Source organism: Nipponia nippon, unplaced genomic scaffold (genome assembly GCF_047370975.1).
Source record: "Nipponia nippon isolate SJK-2023a ecotype South Korea unplaced genomic scaffold, ASM4737097v1 scaffold_27, whole genome shotgun sequence".
Classification (NCBI taxonomy): Eukaryota; Metazoa; Chordata; class Aves; order Pelecaniformes; family Threskiornithidae; genus Nipponia; species Nipponia nippon.
The window spans coordinates 47,412-64,796 of NW_028262344.1; the positions used below are offsets into that span (position 1 = coordinate 47,412).

At 41.6% G+C, this 17,385-nt stretch overlaps 1 protein-coding gene across 1 annotated transcript; it reads left to right on the forward strand.

Moving 5' to 3' along the window:
• Window positions 1–202: 202 nt before the first annotated feature.
• Window positions 203–16,941, forward strand: ADRA1A (adrenoceptor alpha 1A). Its single transcript, XM_009472775.2, has 2 exons — window positions 203–1,085; window positions 16,022–16,941. Exons 1-2 carry the CDS (start codon window positions 203–205, stop codon window positions 16,531–16,533), a joined length of 1,395 nt encoding a protein of 464 aa, XP_009471050.1. The 3' UTR covers window positions 16,534–16,941.
• Window positions 16,942–17,385: the final 444 nt, after the last annotated feature.

The following is a 17,385-nucleotide window of genomic DNA, read 5'->3' on the forward strand; positions in this document are numbered from 1 at the left end:
AGGTAGATTTTCTAATATGTTTCTGGATCCTTCTCACTGTTCCTGGTGCTGTACTTCTAAGACGTTCTTAAAAACTCTTTTCCCCTGCAAAGCCAGGCAAATGTTGCCTGTAGAACCTTCCAAGAACTGATCTTATCACTCTTCCTACCTGAAAAGGGAATGGACTACAACAGCCTCGCATGAACTTTATCAGCCACTCACCATGGCTTTCCTCCCTGGAAACTCTTCCGACTGCTCCAACTGCACTCACTCTGTGGGGCCTGTGAACATTTCAAAGGCCATTTTACTAGGTGTTATTCTAGGGGGGCTGATTGTTTTTGGGGTTTTGGGTAATATTCTGGTTATCCTCTCTGTAGCCTGCCACAGGCACCTTCAGAGTGTTACGCACTATTATATAATTAACCTGGCTGTAGCTGACCTCCTCTTGACTTCCACTGTCCTGCCCTTCTCAGCTACTATGGAGATTTTGGGGTACTGGGCCTTTGGGAGAATCTTCTGCAACATCTGGGCAGCTGTTGATGTCCTTTGCTGCACTGCTTCCATTATGAGCCTCTGTATCATCTCGATAGACAGATACATCGGGGTGAGCTACCCATTGAGATACCCAACTATAGTGACAAAGAAGAGAGGCCTCCTGGCGTTACTGTGCGTTTGGGCATTGTCTCTGGTGATATCAATTGGACCTCTTTTCGGCTGGAAGGAACCAGCACCAGAAGATGAGACCATCTGTCAAATCACTGAGGAACCTGGCTACGTGTTGTTCTCTGCTCTAGGCTCCTTCTACCTCCCCCTGACTATTATCTTGGTGATGTATTGCCGAGTGTATGTAGTGGCCAAAAGGGAAAACAAAGGTCTGACTTCTGGTCTGAAGACAGAGAGATCTCGTTCTGAAGAAGTGACCCTACGGATCCATCGTAAAAATGCTCCTGAAGTGAGTGGATCGGCATCCAACCCCAAGAGCAAGCATCATTTCTCAGTGCGTCTCCTCAAGTTCTCCAGGGAAAAGAAAGCTGCCAAGACCCTGGGAATAGTTGTGGGATGCTTCGTTCTCTGCTGGCTTCCATTTTTTGTAGTAATGCCTCTTGGTAAGTAAAGCAAAACCCTCTACCTTTTACAGCACCTTCCCTGGAGGGAGGGACATGTTTGTGCCTGTGTACAACAATGCTGACCAGAAAACCTCTGAGAGAATAATTTTCTATTGGAAAGATGTCAAAATCAAAACATTCACCATCACAAAGCAGTGAGCATAAGAAATGATAGTCTCAAATGAAACAAACCATCTCTGCTTCAAAGAGAAGCATAAAATTCTGAAAATAATGGAAAGGACTTAGTACTCTCTTTCCATATAGAAAATACTCTTTCAGAACTAGGACTGTTATTTGTGACCGCCTATGCCATAGGAATAATATCTTGGGGGGGGGGTGTGGTGTGTGTGTGTTTATATCTATGTTTGCAACCAGTTCTTCAGGTCATATAAATTTGTAAAAGGTCAAGATAGAAAAGCATTCAGGGTCAAAGCAGCTGTTTACAGACTTGGGGCCAGATCTCTTGGAGTGCTCAGCACCTAGTAATTTCCAGTATAAGGAAAAAATCAGCTTCCTATCAGGAAGTTCACACTATGAGATACCACACTCCAAAGGAAATGAATGTATTTTTTAATTTATCATAAGACCAGCCAGAAGACAGCAATGAGGATCCTTCAAACTAATTTTATACTTCTCTGACTTGCATCTATTGTGGAAACCCACTGAGACCACTGGCCAAACACTGGCTTCAATCGTCATGCTGAATATGAATATTTATTCACCAGTTGTAATTCTAAAGGGGAGCAAAGTCAGGGATTTGTTCTGCTTTGCTATCACTGAAATATAAAGAAATAATTAGAATTTTAATTAAAACCTACTCAGTCACCTTTGATGTGATTCCAGGGTTTAAAAGCAGAATACTAATTTCATACCTATATCTGAGTGTGATGTATGTGGCACATCACACTGAAGTTTGCTTTGCAACAGCTGTACTAAATATTGGTTTTTGAAACACAGAAACGAGTTACTCAATTTCAGTAGCTTTTCTTATGGAAAGGGCTTATGCCAAGTAAGAAAAATAAAGTAAGATTGTGTGGAATTTTTAGCTAGTACCAGAACAATGTGTACAATTAAGAAAAAGAAATATCAGCCTTACCTAAGAATGCAAAGAAAGATTTGGGGATTTTCTTTTTAATTTTTTTTAAAACCTCATAAAAAACTGTTGTTTTTCAATTAACCTCTACTGGATTTACCAAGATTACCAGATTGCTTTACAAAAACCTGTTGCTAATGCTGCCAAGTGAAAAAGCCAAAACTACAGAATCTTTTCTGTTGGTCAATACTGGGAAGTGCTGGAGTAAGAGATGTAGATATTTCACGAGGAGGAGCCCTGAAAGGCCTGGCTCGTGCTGTCCAGGATGTCAGCATGTTGGAATGCTGGTTGCCAAGATGTCTGAAACATACCCAAAAAGGGTTTGCAAGAACGCATTAAACACACTTCTTTTCATCTGCAAATGTGGTTGCCCACACCGAGCTGTTGTTAATTAATTTGCTTAATATTTAAGAAATTTGCTGGAGTCAAGAGTGTCTTTGCATCTTTCTTTGATCCCTTATAAGGAAACTTTCTTGAGGTTAGTTTCCCTATCTTGGTGGGGTCACTACGTTATTTTTAAAGCATATAATAAGTCTTTCAAAACCTATTTGCTACTTTTGTTTAAAGACAAAAAAATATTAAACAGACAAGTGGCACAAAAACCCACATCTTCAAAGAAACCAAGGCAAAACATCTGGAGGCAGACTGTCCCACTCAGAGCCAGAGACTCACTCAGAGATGATTGCATATGGCATTCTACACGTATGCAATGCAGAACACTTTCCAAAAGCGTTCCATTGTCCCGTAACCATTGTCAGACCTATTCTACAGACAGGTGAAGGCAGGCATACGGAGGCAAAGTGATCCAGCCAAGATCACACAGCAGGTTAGTAGCAGAGGTCAGACATTTCGGCTATACAAAGCACTCTTGCTGAAACCAGTTGTGGAGTTTGCAACATAACTGGCTGGGCAACAAGAACTTTGGTTGTTCTATAAATGGTCCCATCAGCCATCAGCTGCTGCAGGTCACTTCAGTCATTTGTAGGAGTTGCAGCCTTTTAGAAGCAGACCCTCAGTGAAGGGTGCCCATGAGACAGACATTCTTAAATTGTGCTACACAAACCACTTCAGACAGCTGGCAAGTGCTTGCCACTCTATGCAGCAGAAGTTCCCAAAACTTAAGTTTATTTTACTGTGAACTACAGCATCTTCAAGATCCCCATGTCTATTAACATCAGTTCTACCAGCCAAGAACCAGTGTAAAACAAGAAACAACAGGCTTGTTAAAGTGTATAACAAATGGGGATAGAAACTTTTGGGCTGTAGGTATGGGAAGGGCAAGAGTGATAGAAGAATATCAAGAGGGGGATAAAGGCATGAAACCCATATCAGTCGATGTTGCTGCAAATAACTGGAGAAACAGTTTGAGTATCACTGCCATAAGACAATATCTTAATTGAAATCAGTGTGTAAAGTTGCCAGTTACTATCTGTGTAAGTAATGTCTTTCTTACCTCCTTAGATTCATTAGTTTCATTCCAGACAAAGGCTTTCAGTCCAATAGTCCAATATACCTTCTTCTCACTTGGCTTTGATTTTTGTGGAGTAAGCCAGGGAATGATAATCCTGTTGCATGAAAAGAACTGAGGTTAAGAGTTGTTTTTTTGCTGAATGCTGGAGTGCACACCCACCCTTCACAAAACCTCTGTAAGATAAAAGAGTGTCAAAACAGCTGATTTCCCCTGGAAGAAGTCAGGTTTTCATTTCTGCAGGCACTTCCTCTCCCTCTTTAGAGGTGACCCAGTGGATCCACTCCTAGTCTCAAAGCTTTCCTGTAAAAGCTTCTTTGAACTCACCATATCTTCACATATTGTTTAACAAAACCTTTCAAGTCAAAGCTCAAGTGTGTCCTAACCAGATCCACAGTCTTTTTATTCCCCTGATTAAACCTCAGTTCCTCTATAGACACATAGCCTTCCTAGTGCAATGAAAGGTCCTTTTCCGTGATAGTTTACGGAAGGCTTAGACCAACTGAAATGCAGAGTAAAAGGTAGCAATAGGCACCTAAATAGGAGTTTAAACAGAGCCAGCAAAAACTGTGAGGTCCTTTGCCTAGGTCCATTAACCTCTATATATGACAGCCATTCTTAGTGAGTTCAAATTCTGTCTCTGCTCCACAGCAGTGGAAGTCTGATAGTGTAAAGTGCTTTTTATTCTGCTGATCTTCCTTTGAATTGCTATTACACAAAATAAGCTATAAACCCACTGCTGAATTAACTTTATTGGGGGAATTCTGCACAGACTCTTCCTATAAATGTCATTGCCTGAGAGCAATCATGTCCAACACTGTAACCCTAGTATTAGGTTGTAAAGAAAGACTGATGTCCATGTACATCTACAGCTCTCTTCAATTGCTTCCCAAGCAGAAGATTTTCAGATATGTCCATGAAACTTTCCTCATTCTACACTAGGCATCCACCTTCCTATAAGGATAAGTGTAGAAGGGATATATTCAACAGAAGGAAATGTTAATCTTCTGAACAGATTACTCGCCTGTTTAGGAGCTCTACATACTTCCACTGGCTGCCACTTGTTTAATACAGGCTGATGTTCGCTCCAAGCAGACTATGAGAGCATCCTGCCCCATCTGAGTAGTCTATTATTCAGCCCTTCAGGGAAGGTAGCTGGAAAGGATGTTTCCCTGTCCACCTTAGGGCTATTGCTCTCACATATCATCTTCTACACCTGTTGCATCTTTTTCTTAACCTTTTATTTCTTTTTCTGCAACACTTAACCACCATATTCCCAACTGCTAGCCACTTAGGAATCCCTTGAGCGTCCCCATTTAACATCCCCTCATGTTAATTTACGTGGTGAGAATAGCTTTAAAAGCTTTTTAGTGCTGACACTTTGGTTACCCCATGCTTGGCTCCTTTCTCAAAACATAACTGCATTAAAGCACTCCATTGAAATAGCTAGGAGGAGCGTAAGCCAAGTGTCATGAACAGGGATTACGCCCCACGCACTCCTTTACATGAACAAGAATACACAGCTTTACTGAAGGGCATTAAGATCTGTGATCTAGCTAGGAGGACTAGCAGGTGATAGAGCTGCGTTTCTGTTTCGTACATTACTCAAAACCTTCTTATCACCAAGTTTCTTTTTTCCAAGTTACCTATAAAGTGACACCCTGCTTCTCTTCTCAACGTTCTTTAAGATCTTGTTTTACATGTTGCCAAAGTTCTTTAAGATCCTGGAGCAAAAAAAATGCCCTAAAGTAAGCAATATTGCTTTTCAAATTGGAGCAACCATATTCTCTCAGGCACCAGCAAGTAGGGACTACTTGAAGCTGAACTAGAAACTTGAGAACAGGCTCCTAGAGGAACTTGAACGTCAAGGAGCAGCAAGAGCAGGGCTACTCCAGGAGGGAGAACAACCCAGGAACAGAGGGTGACAACAGCGCAGGTAGGACCCGTGCCCTCCACAAAAGCGTACACTCACCGTACCTGAGCAGAAGCAGGCAGAGGTGGCATCTATGACAGGTTCAGCTGACAGTCCAGTAAACACCACACAAACACAAAATTACAAAACAGAGCCAGCAAAGAACAAGCTGGAGCTTGCCTACATCACTCAAAGAGGGGTAAGGAGAACAGCCTGACCTTATATGCAGCTCCTAGGGCAGGGGGCTTGTGAGTAGAGGCCAAAGATGAGGCTCATCTGGGCAATTAAGGCTTGTTGGGCCCTGGCACTCTGCAATAAGTCTGCCTGCCACAACAGCATGCGTCTTCCATTTCTGTTTTTTGTTTTCCTCTTGCAATTGCTAGAAAGGGATATAGACAGACATAGAAAGAAATACTCAGAGCTAGAAGAGTCCAGAAATTCAGTGCATGCCTGTAGTGACGGCACCAGTTTTCAAGGTGATGTTGAGGATGATGTCATAACTGACAGACCAGACCTTTTCCTGTAGCTGGAAGACACTTATGGGTTGCTCTGGGAATTTTTCAGGTTTATTTTCAACAACATAGATGACAGTGCTTGGAGGTTGTTTGGAGGTGAAACATGCACAGAACTGATGGAAAAAAGAAAAAAGGTTGGGATATTACAAAAATGGTCCTAAATTGGGATTGATGGTTTGTCTTAACAAACCCTCAGAAGCAAACTCACAAAGTTTTGTTTGTTGTCCACTCTCTGTGGCAAGCTATCTTAAATCTATCTGGTTGTAGCTGTCGTGTTCAGTAGCAGAAAGAAGAAAAAAGGGAAAGTCTGAGCCAGGATGTCACAGGGGAAAAAACAATCCAGACTACTAAGCTGGGCAAGGGAGAGGAAGACTTTTAGCATTTGTCAATCATTCTCATGATGAAGAGAGCAGAAAAGAGGATACACTGGAGGGTATTTGTATTTGCAGTAGAGTAGTAAATTAGTCTTGTGAACTGACACAAACACCGTCAAGGGAATCCTCTAATCCTGTCTATGTGCCCATCCGCAGCTCATTTCTAATTACTATTTTGTGGCAGTTTTTTAACTGGAATCAAAGAGAATGACTCTCTACTTTCACTAGAGGTAAACCAGAAAAATAAAATGTATTTTTCTATCTCTGCCATTGACGCAATGTCTCAGGAGGTCACAAGGTAAGGAGTAGGAACACGCACCAACATCTGGAGGTTGGTGGATTTATCCCTGTGTTTTCCTGTGAGGTTTGCATTTGTCATATATACCATCACTTGTTATATGTTTTAATAAGGTGGCTGACTTAACTATAGCACCTTGCTTGGGCTCCAGAGGCATGAGTTCATACCTAGTCCATTCAGCTGTAAATGGGAAACTTATTTTTGGAAGTCAAAGGTGGCCAGATATGACAGAAAAACTGCGATTGTTTGTATGCTGTCAGATACAGAAATTCATTTACCTTAATCACGTTGCTAAGGCATGATTGATGGGTCCTTCTCTGTGTTGCAATGCTAGGACAACACAAAGCTTTTGTTTTGTCTATTAGGGTACAGTATTTCCCAAAGGCTGTTCTTCAAGGGCCCATCTAATTTTTGGTAGCACTGAAAAACATGTCAGGTATAGCTTTACGGCCTCTTACTCTTTTCAAGATCATCTGAGTCTCAATTCAGTGTGTTTTCCTGCCAGAACACGTTCAGATCAACTCCCACGGTTTCTGGATAAGCCATCCTGCGTCCTGCCCACTTACTGTCAAAGTAACTGGGCTTCGGACCATGTTCCTTAGTCATTGTGAACCAGAATATGACAGAGTTAGGTCAGGGAAGTAAAGCCAGGGTCTCTGCTTCGCCCATATCTTATCACAGCAGGAGTTCAAATACCTGCTACTGCCTAGAGGTTTGTACTCTGCAATTCACTCTGTTCCATGTCTACTGACTCCTGCAGACAGCAGTGTTCTAATGAGCAAAATCTGGGAACATCATTTCAGGCTCCAACTGGTGTGAGATTCTGAGAACCGCTTAAATCTGGTTTTTAGGGACTTTTTGGGGGCACAAAAAGGCAGTGCTTGTGATTCATCCATCCCCCCTAGTTTAAGGAGCCATATAAAGGGAACTGCCACGGTGTGAGATTCAGCAGTGAGCTGAGATCCCTCAGTAACAAGTTAACTGTAGGTGCTGAACAGAAAGCCACCATTTTTCTGTAGAATCAAAATAATTTTGATTGATGAAACTGAAGCAATGGATAGTATTGTTTTCCCCTGTTATAGAGAAGGTGTTTACATGTTGGGAGGGTAAATAAGTTTGCTGGTGGGGAAAATAAGAAAGAGAGAGCAAAAGTTTTCCTGGGGAGAACTGTGTAGAATTGCACCAACATTCCAGGGAATCACAGTGGAAAATACGGGACTACAATACACTCTCCTGGCATTTCTCCATACAGAAGGTAAATAGTTTCACTTCTTTTTATGAATCACCTCTTTTCTTCTTTAGAATTGGATAGATGGTCTCGTAGTAGTAAATAGAAGCACGGGATCTTCCTGTGCCTCCCACCTCTTTACTTGGAGGGCAGAGAGTAAGGCAAGCAGCCCGTGCACTCCCTTGACATCGTCATAGCTGGGTTGTTCAGGTATTCAGAGAAGCAAGGATCTGAATCCCCTTTCTTTTCATTGTTCAGCTGATAATAACACAATAAAATAAAATTAATAAAAGCTGTGACAACCTAACCCTCAATACAGTTTTCATATCAGAAAATGCTGAACTCCAGCCGTGGAGGAAATATTCAGAGCTAGATTCCCCACATTAGCATTTCAGTGTGTTCTCTCAGCGACAAAAAGAAAAAAAGAAGTAAAGGGGAAAAAAACCCAAACAAACAGAATAAAGCCTCAGCTCATTCTCTGGAGCACAGGTCAGGGAGAAGAAGGGTGTTTACACTCCTTGAGTCACGAAGCACAAGTGTGTGTGTGTGTTAAGCCATTGAATGGGGAGAAAATAAGCCGTGAACATAAACAGCCAAGATATTTCCTTGGCAAGTTTGGGTTGGTTTTTTTTTTTTTTGCTAATCACAACAGGCATTTTTCATAAACACAGACTGGAAAGGCTTTGTTGGTCTAGGTTGATAACTCAGCTACACTGAAGCCAATGGCAAAGCTCCTGCTGACATCCCTGTAGCCAGCATTTCTCCACTGTTACTGAGTCCTGAAACGTTGTGTCCTACTGACTCATAACCCAGCAAAGCAGCGGAAGGAATTGGTGATATTAATAGCCATTTAAACTGAAAACAAGGGAGAGAAAGTGGACTCAGTGGTGTTATGTTTCATGATTCACATCTATGGCTCTCCTGCATGCACTGCCTGTCAGAGAAGGCTTGTCCTTGTCTTCCAAACGTTCCTACTTTGTGTAGTCACCACTTTCAAGTCCCTGGAGTAAATGAACCAAGAATGTAATTTTTCACTCACTCTCAGACGTCATGGTGCAATTTAGGATTTGTTAGTGATTGAAAGGCGATGAGTGATTCTCCCACCCCACCCAGCAAATGTCAGGATTTGTCTTCAATTTGGATACATAAGGGATAGATACTCAGCTTTTGCTGAAGAATATAATTCCTGTATTGCTAACCCCAAGGATTCCAAAAGCACGACCGACAGCCACGTAGTGACAAACTCGTGAGACAGGCTGAGACAGACTCATCTTTTCAAACTACTCTCCAAACCACCTGCATGGTTTTTTTAATTTTTAAAGGAAAGCTAAGTTTTTGCTGCAAGTGCATGACTCTGAGAGCAAGGGCTTCGGGTGAATATCAAATATCTTAAAAATGTGAGCAACGAGATCCAGAATCATTCCACTGCAGTAACAGCATGGGAGCCGGAATTTCAACAACAACAAAATTGATTTGTAAAACAATGTGATTATTTGGGTTTACATGGGTAACAAAACCTCAGTTTACCTTCCCATGGTTTTTTTATCGTCTTTCTAAATCTGCAAGTGCCCACAGTGAATCTGGAAATAGTTGCTTGCTGAGATGTTTGCTCTTTGCCAGAAATATCATCCATCGTAAGTGGGTACAATATGAAACAGAGCATAAATTAGGTCTGAAAAAATCCAAATAATCAGAGCACTGTTCCCAGACTGACCCATTCCTTTTGCCTGTCCTTTCCACCTCTCACCTGTGCCCAAACACCCGCACCCTCCTGAATTCTTTTGTGAAGAGAAACAAACTCTCACTCCTTCTACAGCTGTTTATTATGGGTCAGGGATATCTAGGCACAAAGTCACTCTTATTTCCCCCCCTGAATCAGCCACAATATTCCATGCCCTGGGACAGGCACAACTGTAAATGTGTAAGACTTGCCAGATGCAGGCTTTTACCCTTCCTCATGTTTACAAACCACTGTTCTGTATTTGTTATGTTAATTTGATTGTACAAAACCCAGAAGGGTTTCCTACCGTTCAAGGGGTTTTTGATCCCATTTTTTGTTCCCACAGAAAATACTTTCCATAAGGGAGCAGCAGGGTGAGACGTGCTGGGAGAGCATATATGTACAGAGCGCAGCTGTTGCATGTCTGCAGCAATATATATATATATAAAAATATACTTTCCAAGAGGTGGTTTGTGTTTGACCCGAGATGCAGTATAGAGTGCCAGTCTTATGGAATAAAGTTCAGTGCTAACATTGAGCTTGGGAACACAAGATGTAACACATTTATCAATGTTTGTAGAGCAGACTGCCTTGTGAGAGATCTAGGGTGCCCTGGTACAGGGTTAATCTATGTGGGGACATCAGTGCTCCTTTGTGCTTTATCCTCTGGGTCTTTAGGGCAATTGCTTTGGAATAGCTGCTGCCCTCTAGCTTGACCCCTTTAGGGCAGATCCCAGGACCTGAGTTTTAAGCTTTGCCTTCCTGTAAACCAGACCACTATCCCTGTTTCCAGTTCGCTGTGATTCCAGAGGCGTGTTTCCTATACGTCAGAGGCAAGAGATGCTAGGATTTTTGTTTGACTTCTGTGCAAGGTTTAAAATAGGTACTTCTCCTGATTCCCTAGGACACTTCAAGCTGTGATAACACTAACAAACACTCTTTGGTTCTGTGCTCACAAGGTGCACAGGCACTGCTGTCATCTCCTGAGTGGAATCTGGAGCTGCTGACTCTAGGTACTGCAGGCAGCTTCTCATTGTAAGCTCTGAATACAAGGGCATGACTATTTTGCAGGTTATTGCTGGTCTCTCACCACATGTGGGTGCAGACCTCATCTCACCCACACACTAACGTAGCCACACACCCCTGCCTGCCTTTTCCTGCCTCTGCCTCAGTCACCGGATTTGTGCCATACAACATTAATGGGGGAAAATAGTAGTGAATCTAAACAGAGCTGCAACATTTAGTAGCAGAGATGGATTGGGACAAAAAATGTATAGGATCTTATTCCCATAGTGCTGATGAAGACGACACAGAGCAAACAATCCAAGTTTCTATAGTCTGGCAGCTTCTAAATCCCTCTTTGCTGTCCATCAGTGAAACGATGCACGACATCAGTACTGGTTTTTAAACAACCTATAATCAAGCAGCTCTGTAACTTCTGACAAATGACAAAGTCAAATTACATCTTTGTGACTGAATTGGCACTTACTCACCAGGAGGTACATGGAAAACTTATCTCTCAGATCTGAAGAAACTTCTAGTCATCAAACAGGAAAATAAATGGTGAGGGAGGGGAATGAAATCCTGACATTTTCAGGGGTGAGTGATGGAATACTTAATGGCAAAGGATCTCAGGAGGCTAATAGTACATTTTATTTAATTTTCCTATAATAGGCAATTGAATTGTGCTACTGACACTTGAGAGTCCTCAACCTTTTGAAAACAAAGAAAATTCAAGCATCATTTAGTCAATCTACAATTCAAAGGCACTAAAAGATCAGTTGAAGTTTTCTTTACTGTTCCTCCAGCACAGACTGCAGGGAGACAATGTATGATGAAGCCTCTAAACTGTAACCAGTTTTGCCACTATGTATCATTTTATGCCTGACAGTGTACCAGAAAAGACATTAAGGCCTGTGAATTGCATAGAGAATTAGTTTTAAGAAAGAGAACTTTTCGCTTCTCAGCTGCTGCTCACTATCCAACTCTATCGGAGGATACCTGGATGGCAGCGCTTTATTTATCTATGATTACACCTAGCCTGGAGTGAGAGAATTGGAAAAGCTTGCTCTGGAGAATTGGGAAAGCTTGCTCTGGAGAATTAGGTGCTATAATAATTCTGTTTTCTCAGTCCTGACTGCTAGTAGGCAAGTGTCCAAACCCAAGTGGACACTAATTGGCAGCTGCCAAGTGGTCAAGGATTGAATGGACATGGACACTGAACTGCTCACCCCAGTTTCACCAAGTTTCTTTTGTTTTACCTACTGCTACGTAGGAAACAGTCTTATACCGTAAAGCCTAAAGAAGAGAGATTTCACCACTCTGCTTGGTTGTTTAATCTCATGGTTAATTACAGTCATTGTTTAAAAAAAAACAAACCACAAAGCCTATGTTTTATTTCTACTTTGAACTCATCTGACTTGAGCTGCCAGCCACTGCCCAGTTTGATGTTTCAGCACACTGAAGAACACACTTTATCACCAGGCTTAGCAGCACTGTTTGAAAATGACTCCCACTTCCTACCAGATACATCAACCACTGATATTAATCATCACAGAAATGTCACGGAATATTAAAGGCCTGGAAGAAAAGAATACGTTCTTAGTATTCTGATTCCCCAAGGACTCGGAGAATATAATATTTTTCCCTTTTTGCCAGATACTCAGGTAGCCAACAGAAAATATTAGGTAAAGTTTCTGAACTACAGAGGTAGCCAGGTGTCTGCAATAGAAGGGCATTGCTTTCTGTGGCCCTTTGAATAGGACATCACACTTCCATAGAGGCACTAAGCAAATGCTAACATGTCAATAGTTCCTCACAGCAGTCCTGCATCATACAGAAGGATTTTGCTCATTTTACAGAGAAGATGCATGAGTTGAATTTTTTTTTGCACCCTACACAGTAATTCGGTGGCTCAAGGTTTAGACATGCTGATCTTGATATATATTGCTCTGGAAGTTGTCAGCATAAGAAGAGGGTCCAAATTATTTCTACTTTGATTTTACACCTAGCTCTGTTATATATTGGGTCCATTGACTACCAATTCCAGCCTCAGCCCTTTCAAGATGCTACTGACAATATTTCTTCCTATTGAAATTAGTACTGTTCCATTCACTGGACAACACACAGTTATAATGAAGCCTGGAGACAGAGCTTTAGCTGGTCTAAACTTACGAAGCATCACTGACTAGCACAACCAAGTGCACAGCAGAGAAAAACTACTGTCCCAAAGCCCAGGTTGTACCCACCACTGGAAAGAAAGAGTTAAAGACAGTGTGTGATGGGGTCTACAGACAGAGAAGTTTGTATGTTGTTAAAGCTACTGTGTTTTCTTTTCACTGTGTGTTGTTCCAAGGCAACAAGTCTCTACACTGATGAACCAAAAAAGGTTACATTAATAAATTAGCATGCAGATCCCCACCCCAAAAAAAGAGCAAGAGACAGACTCTGACACTGGCTATTTTCTATTTTTATCAGCCTTTGGCAAGGCATTAGCATTCCATTTAAAGTGAGCCAGAAGTTGCAGCAAACAGGAATTGTTATTGTTTACCCATTTTTACACTCAGCCTCACACAGCTGATTCCCTAAACTGAGATTTGTTTCACCTTTTGTCTTAACACAAAATGGGAAAGCAGTAGATATGCTGCAATTAAATGAAGAAATAAAGAAAAAAATAAGCATGATTTGGGCATTTAGAAGCCTTTCGTTATTTTTCATCTGCCAATGACTCCAGCCAGAAAATTCTTTGAGAACGTTATTTAGTTGTTTTTCACCAAAGGAAAGCAGCATTAATTTGCTGAGAAAAATTCTAGGTTGTGGGTATGCCTGCTCACTCATGCTTAACTGCAAAATAGCATTTGCTTTCTCTAGCACAACATTTTTGGTCTTAAAAACTAGTTGATATTGAAACTGATAGTGAAACTGCTCTATCTAGCTAGCTTGGAGCAACACAGAAGCAGACACGGTGGCAGCAAGACTTGTGCTTGATGCTCAGGTTGTAACTGGGGTTGGCATCAGAGGTTCAGCGGCTCCAATACAAAGACCAAGCTCCTGTGGCATGTTCCGCACTGCCTTTGGGTATTCTGACTCAGTCTCACTTCTCTGCTGCTCCAACATACACCAGATGGGCTGGGTCTTAGGGGACCTCTCCCAGGTCAGAGATAACTGGAAGGCTTCGGACCCCACCACATCTCCTATTATCTTCCCTGACAGCAGCGTGTCCTCTGGGCACATCAGCTCCTGTCAGAGGGTAGGAGCTGGTACCACGGCAAGAAGACAATGCTTTGCATTTCACGCTGGACACCATGTTCAGCAGAATGAGCAAGTCCTTAATCACATTTGTCTCTCTGGTTCAGGCGATATTTTGATACATTCTCACACAGGCAAAAACACCCTGAGAATTCCTTTCTGCCTTCTGCCGCTTGAAAGCATTTGCCGCACTTGCTGTAGCTTTGTTTGACAAAGATGGGAAGAAAAAGATTCAAACCGAAGTTCAGCAGCTCTCAGAATTAAATTAGAACAGCCTCTGATGGCATTATTAGCTTTTCCTAAGTCAGGGGAGGTCCAACGAACAGATCGATCCCTATAAAGCTTAGGAGCTGCTTACAGACGTAGTTAAACTGCAGAGGATGACAAATGTATCGATGCCTAAATCTTGCACAGTAGTTCTTTCAACATGTACATGCTTACGATTTTTCAGGGGGGAAGCAGGAAGACAAGCATTTGTCAGTACCAGAAGTCCTGTTTCTTATAAACTTGACTATAAAGTCCAAAATGAGCCAATTATGTTTTCTGGGAAATTATTTTTCTTCCTGTGCCCAAACTAATTACGGAGACACTGGTATGATAGAACCACTTTTTTTTTTTTTTTTCCCCTCTTTCTTTTAAAGGAGGCAAGAAACAGCCTTTCCTCTTGACAACATATGGCAAATATTTTTCCTCTTTCTCTGGTTCTAGATTCATTTTGCAAAACTGGTCTTAGAAGTGCTGTTGTCACTTATTCCCACCCCAGCATCACACTGAAGTTAGTTTTCTGGTTCATTCACATTCAGACAATATTGTTTTTATTTCTAAGCAAAGAGAATTACCAAATAAGAGAATTGCAGGATCTTGTTACAATGGCCACTTTCTAATGTCCTTCAAGAAAAGCAACAAATTTCTAAACAATTCTCCGTAAGCAGCAGTTGACTCTTTGATATCTTAAAAATGTCCTGTAGCTTTATAATAACATCTCTCAATGAGTAAATCTCTTAAGCATTCACTGGCATCCTATTTAAATCATTTAAAGTTAAAAACTTGCTTATAAAAGCATTAAGGAGCTCAAGTTGTAGTTAAACAAAAGCCCAAAAATTTGGCATTAGGAAAAATGTTCCTAAGATTTTAAATCAGCAGATAACTCATAATTAAATCCTATGTATCATATATCATAATCAATTTTTTAAAAAGGATATTAGTAATGCTATTTAATTTTCAATTCACATGGTCAGTTGTAGTTGACTGTTGTTGTGCCAAGACAGTGAGGACTAATGAATGCACAGTTAATGGCTCTGTCACTAATACGCTGAATAAGCTTTGTCAAACAATTTCTAATTTTTTGAACATTATCCTGTCTTCTATGGAATAAAAAGCCCCACAGTACTTTCCTTACTAACGAGCCATCTAAGTTCTTGCTGTTTTAATCATCTCTGGGCAGTAACCTTGCAAGTATATATCAGTTTCCAGGAGTGGCTCCAGTGTTCACTGACATAAAAAGGAACCTTTCCTTAACTTCTCTGAATTTTAGATGCATTCCATGAGACTGAAAAATGTGGAAAGTTAGATTTTCTAAAGGTTTCACGGGAAAATGAGTACCCAATACTTTATTATTTTTAAGACTTTTAGCTGGAATGCAGTCAACTCAGTAATCCTACTTTTCTCTTACTCTGATGTCTGAAGTGGTGTCATTTTCTTGCCATTTGAAGCCCTTTTTGATGACCTCCTAGATATGACTGTTATTTGGCTAACTAATCTTGAATTAGAAGTCCCGGAGGAAGCAATTTTTCTCTATCACTTGATACCAGTCCTCTTGCTTCCTTCTCTGGCTGTAAATGGGTAAACAATACTTAGATAATAAAGTAGATGTCTTGAATTGATCTCTGATAGAACATCCACGTAATGGCACAGCACCATACCTTCTGAAAGACTTGTTCCCGCAGGAACTGGGCTTCAAGTCGTAAATTTTCCAAGACAGAACAGAATCTTATTTATTATTTCCAGTGTTTAAGTTTCTTTGGTTACCTGCAATTTCTCACTGCCTCTGCCTTAACGCTCTGTGTATTTTCCATTTTAGGTTCTTTCTTTCCTGCAATCAAACCCCCGGACACACTTTTTAAAATAACATTTTGGCTTGGATATTTAAACAGCTGCATCAACCCCATAATCTATCCGTGCTCAAGTCAAGAGTTTAAGAAAGCATTCCAAAACGTCCTGAGAGCACAGTGCCTCCCAAGGAAGCAAGCAGCAAAGAAGCAATCCCCAAGTTTCAACCTCAACCATCCCACTAGCCAAAGCATGGAGAGTGGCAAAGGTGTGGTCCGTATCCCTGTTGGCTCGGGAGAAACCTTCTATAAGATTTCCAAGTCGGATGGGGTCTGCGAATGGAAGATATTCTCTGCTGTGCAAAGCATGCCTGCAAAAAATACAGTTTCTAAAGACTGTACTGCTGCCAAAGTGAAAAGTAAAGGTTTCCTTCAGGAATGCTGCTGTGCAGGCACTTCAGGGAACCTTGTCCATGACAATTGTAAAGTGCCAACCATTAAAATACACACCATGTCCCTCAGTGAAAATGGGGAGGACGTCTAGAGGACTGAATGTGCCAAACTCCTGGCTCTGCTAATGGGATGTTGCTCTTTTTATTGGGAAGTAGAAGTAGATGCTACAACAGTTGAAAGGATCCAGGTGAAACAAATAGCATACTGTAAAACAGGGCCAAAGCTTTTGAGGAGTGATGTCTTTGAGTGCTGGTAGCCTGAATGAAGCCCCTTAAAGACAGTGAATGGCTTCAGTGGACCATGAGCCACGGTCTTCTGAGAGACTCACCTCTGCAAGTCATTTGCCTGACATTTAAAGGCTTTATTTTTCACTGTATTCCCCTATTTCAAAGTTCCTACTGCTCTGATTTATGTGCGACAGGGGAAAACGAGCAAACTACAAAGACCCCATGCTGATTTTGGCATGGATACTTTCAGACAGCTCCACATTTAGAGCCATTTTGTGATTCTGCCCCCTCCCCAAAAAAAGCTAAACCTCAATTCAACAGCCAGGAGAGCTGAGGTTGGGAAGCTCAGGTCTTGCAACGGTGTTTACAGGTCTCTGCTTACTTTTCATTAAGGGACTGTGGACAAGAACATCTTGCTACTGTGTCTTGCTTCTTTTGTTCATGTCCAGGTCCTGGCTTGGCGAGGTCCTGCATGCCTTGTTGAAGAGAATGGGCAGCTCTTTGGATTTGCATCTTCAGCTGGGCAGCCTCATTGGTCCTCAGGCCTGGGCTGCACCAGGTGGGGATTTGGTCTTTAATGCCCACAAGGCTGCTTGTCCTCCGCCTGTCTGGAAAAGCAGTCACTTCAGCTCACAGGGCATAGCAAAAACATGATCTTGGCTCTTGCCCTGCTTGGAGTCACTCTAAGTTTCCCTTTGTGCTGTGAATTTCAGTAA